The 3,373-nt window shown below is 48.2% G+C and overlaps 1 protein-coding gene across 1 annotated transcript in view; it reads left to right on the top strand.

The window, feature by feature from the left end:
- Nucleotides 1-362: 362 nt before the first annotated feature.
- Nucleotides 363-3,373, top strand: part of tecpr2 (tectonin beta-propeller repeat containing 2) — a gene marked incomplete at both ends in the record, with an annotated part of 98,068 nt that continues 95,057 nt past the window's right edge. Inside the window, 2 exon segments of the mRNA XM_084308564.1 lie at nucleotides 363-440; nucleotides 3,034-3,174. Of these exon segments, the coding sequence (XP_084164690.1) occupies nucleotides 363-440; nucleotides 3,034-3,174 (219 nt within the window).

Genomic DNA, 3,373 nt, shown 5'->3' with positions numbered 1-3,373 from the left:
ATGCTTTTGCAGAGGAGAATAATCCTTCAGTCGACTCCTTCAGACATTAAGCACCCCCCCACAGCCCAAATGGAATGATACAAAAATAAAATTATACATTTTATTTTCATTTTTTTTTTGCATTTCGGCTAATTTCGGCCAATCAAAGTCGACTATCCAAATCCTTAGTCGGGGACAGCCCTAATATAAATACACTCATAGGCCTTAACCAGGGTATTAGCTAGTATCAGGTTATTAATGTGTATATAAAAACACTCCTTAGACCTTTTGTATTTTTTCAAATGGACCTGTTGTTTTGTTGTGTCTGTAATGTACAGAATCCTCATAGCCCGGCCCGGCCTGGCCCGTCGCCCAGCAGAGCCATGGCAACCCAGACTCCTCCATCAGTTCTGAGGGAGTTCTGTCCTCTGTACTACCTGCTGAATGCCATCCCAGCCAAGGTACAGAATGATGATGGTGGTGGTGATAGTGATGATGGTGGTGATGATGTTAATGGTAATGATGATGGTGGTGATGATGTTAATGGTAATGATGATGGTAAGGATGATGTTAATGGTAATGATGTTAATGGTAATGATGTTAATGGTAATGATGTTAATGGTGATGATGGTAAGTATGACGGTGGTAATGATGTTAATGGTGATGATGGTAAGGATGATGGTGGTAATGATGTTAATGGTGATGATGGTAAGGATGACGCTGGTAATGATGTTCTATTTCATTCTGGCTCCGCTCAGCGTCAGTCTGCACGCACTTCACTTCGTGCACAAGCACTGAATAAAAAATTCCACAATGTACCTTTACATCCCAACATTCGTCTGGCCACACCCCTATCCGCTTACCTTCATAAGCAGGTGTGTGGTCACCTACTCGCCTCCTTCTTCACTTTCACCACAAGGAAGTGCCTTCGGTAGATCCCACACTTGACGAGGTTGTTAGCTGAAGAAAGTAGAGACGTGTTTACATTTTTTCTTGCTTTTTTCTTCTCTCATATATTTCGAAAGAAAAAAGCGAAGTCATAATGTCTACTTCGGAGGGTCGCGCTCGTAACGCCACTCTTCACCAGCGGTTCTCCATTGCCGCCTCTGTCGTGCGTCTTGGAGCGGGGTTGAGGCCTCTCTCGTGGTCGGCAGCCACGCCCGGTAGGCGTCCGATGGGTAGTTTGCCTCTTCAAGGAGCTGGTGCACCAGTGCCGTCTCCTGTGCGATGGCCTGGTTCCGGCTCTGGTTCCTCTGCTTCCGGGGAATCGTCCGCTGTTGGGCGGCCGGTTCCTTTGGTTGCGGGGGATTTGAGATGCAAACTTTTTGCGTCAGCTCGCTCCCGTCGCAAGATGGTGGCTTGGAAACGCGAACGGCCTGGTTTTGGTGAGTTGCTGGAGCCAGATGAGGATGCGTCGGTCTCTACATGCCCGATGGAGACAGAGGACTACATGATAGAGGCAGACGGGTTCTTGTTTGAAGGCCCGGTGGAGACATCTTCCCTGCCTGTCCAGGTAACACTGGAGGGGGGTGAGATGTCTCCTTGGGGTTCCCCGTCCGAAGATGTTGGGTTAGAACCTCCGACTCGGCGGCGGGATTCCTTACTATCAGCCACATCAGAGTGTGGCTCCTTGACCAGTAGTCTGCTGTATGTGAGGGACGCGGGCTCGGAGGAGGAAAGTATGCAGGGGGTGTACTATTGGGGGGAAAGGGCCCGCTCTTGGAGGGGCCCTATCCGAATACGCTGGCGATGTGGAGGGCGGTGTCACTAAGTGACCGTCTGGTGGGGTCTTGATGCCTGGCGTCATTGACCTCTCCGGGCCCCCCTTTTTCCAGGGAATCCAGTCCCTTCAGTGGGTCTGGGTCTTCCTTCGCGCTCCGCTGCTACGGCCTTGCCACGGGGTTGGGTTTGCTCTTGACCCCGTGATTTTGGGGGCAGTAACGAGGGTTGTTCCTTCCGTTCGTTCCCTGGTGGCATGCGGGTTGTGCGTGTGCGTAGTCGTGGGGTCAAGCCACGGTCTGCTCACCCTGTGCGTTGAGTTGCTTGAGTTCCTCTTCGCACGGTCGGATCCGTCTCCCTCCCGTCCTCCAATAGGGAGGGTGTCCTCCATTAGGGAGGGTCGGGGGGCTCGGTCCTCCCCGGTCTGATGGTTGTGGGGGGCCTCAGCGGGGTACATTTGTCGAGCTTTGGCTCCCGCTCAGCTCCTCTTGTGCAGATGATGCTGAGCGGCAGCCATAATGAAATAGAACGTAAGGTTATGTATATAACCAAGTTCTATGAATTATGGTGACGCTCAGCATCAGGACGCCGCTGCGGCCCTTGATCTCGCCTTGTGGTGAAAGTTTGGGAAGGAGGCGAGTAGGTGACCACACACCTGCTTATGAAGGTAAGCGGATAGGGGTGTGGCCAGACGAATGTTGGGATGTAAAGGTACATTGTGGAATTTTTTATTCAGTGCTCGTGCACGAAGTGAAGTACAGTGCAGATGATGCTGAGCGTCACCGTAATTCATAGAACTTGGTTATATACATAACCTTACGTTAATGGTGATGATGTTAATGGTAATGATGTTAATGGTGATGATGGTGGTGATGATGTTAATGGTGATGATGTTAATGGTAATGATGTTAATGGTGATGATGTTAATGGTAATGATGTTAATGGTGATGATGGTGATGATGTTAATGGTGATGATGTTAATGGTGATGATGGTGATGATGTTAATGGTGATGATGTTAATGGTGATGATGTTAATGGTGATGATGGTGATGATGATGTTAATGGTGATGATGGTGGTGATGATGTTAATGGTGATGATGTTAATGGTGATGATGGTGATGATGTTAATGGTAATGATGTTAATGGTGATGATGTTAATGGTGATGATGTTAATGGTGATGATGGTGATGATGTTAATGGTGATGATGTTAATGGTGATGATGTTAATGGTGATGATGTTAATGGTGATGATGGTGATAGTGATGATGATGATGATGATGATGATGTTAATGGTAATGATGATGTTGATGCTGGTGGTTCCTCTTGGTTCTGCAGGTGCAGAAGGGCTTCAGGTCGGTGCTGGTGTACCTGACGGCTCTGGACAGCAGCAGTGACTACATCGCAGTGGGCAGCAGCATCGGCATGTTGTATCTCTACTGCAGGAGGGTCAGTCAGATGAACAAGTACAACCTAGAGGTCAGCAGCTCTGTTCTACTGTTCTGTTCTGTTTTACTCTGTTCTGTTCCGTTCTGTTCTGTTCTGTTCTACTCTGTTCTGTTCTGTTCTACTCTGTTCTGTTCTGTTTTACTCTGTTCTGTTCTGTTCTGTTCTGTTCTGTTCTACTCTGTTCTGTTCTGTTCTACTCTGTTCTGTTCTGTTTTACTCTGTTCTGTTC

This window comes from Notolepis coatsorum (assembly GCF_963971535.1).
Source record: "Notolepis coatsorum genome assembly, chromosome: 2".
Taxonomy (NCBI): Eukaryota; Metazoa; Chordata; class Actinopteri; order Aulopiformes; family Paralepididae; genus Notolepis; species Notolepis coatsorum.
The sequence above is the reverse complement of the archived record's forward strand: the minus strand, read 5'-3'. Positions and strand labels throughout refer to the sequence as shown.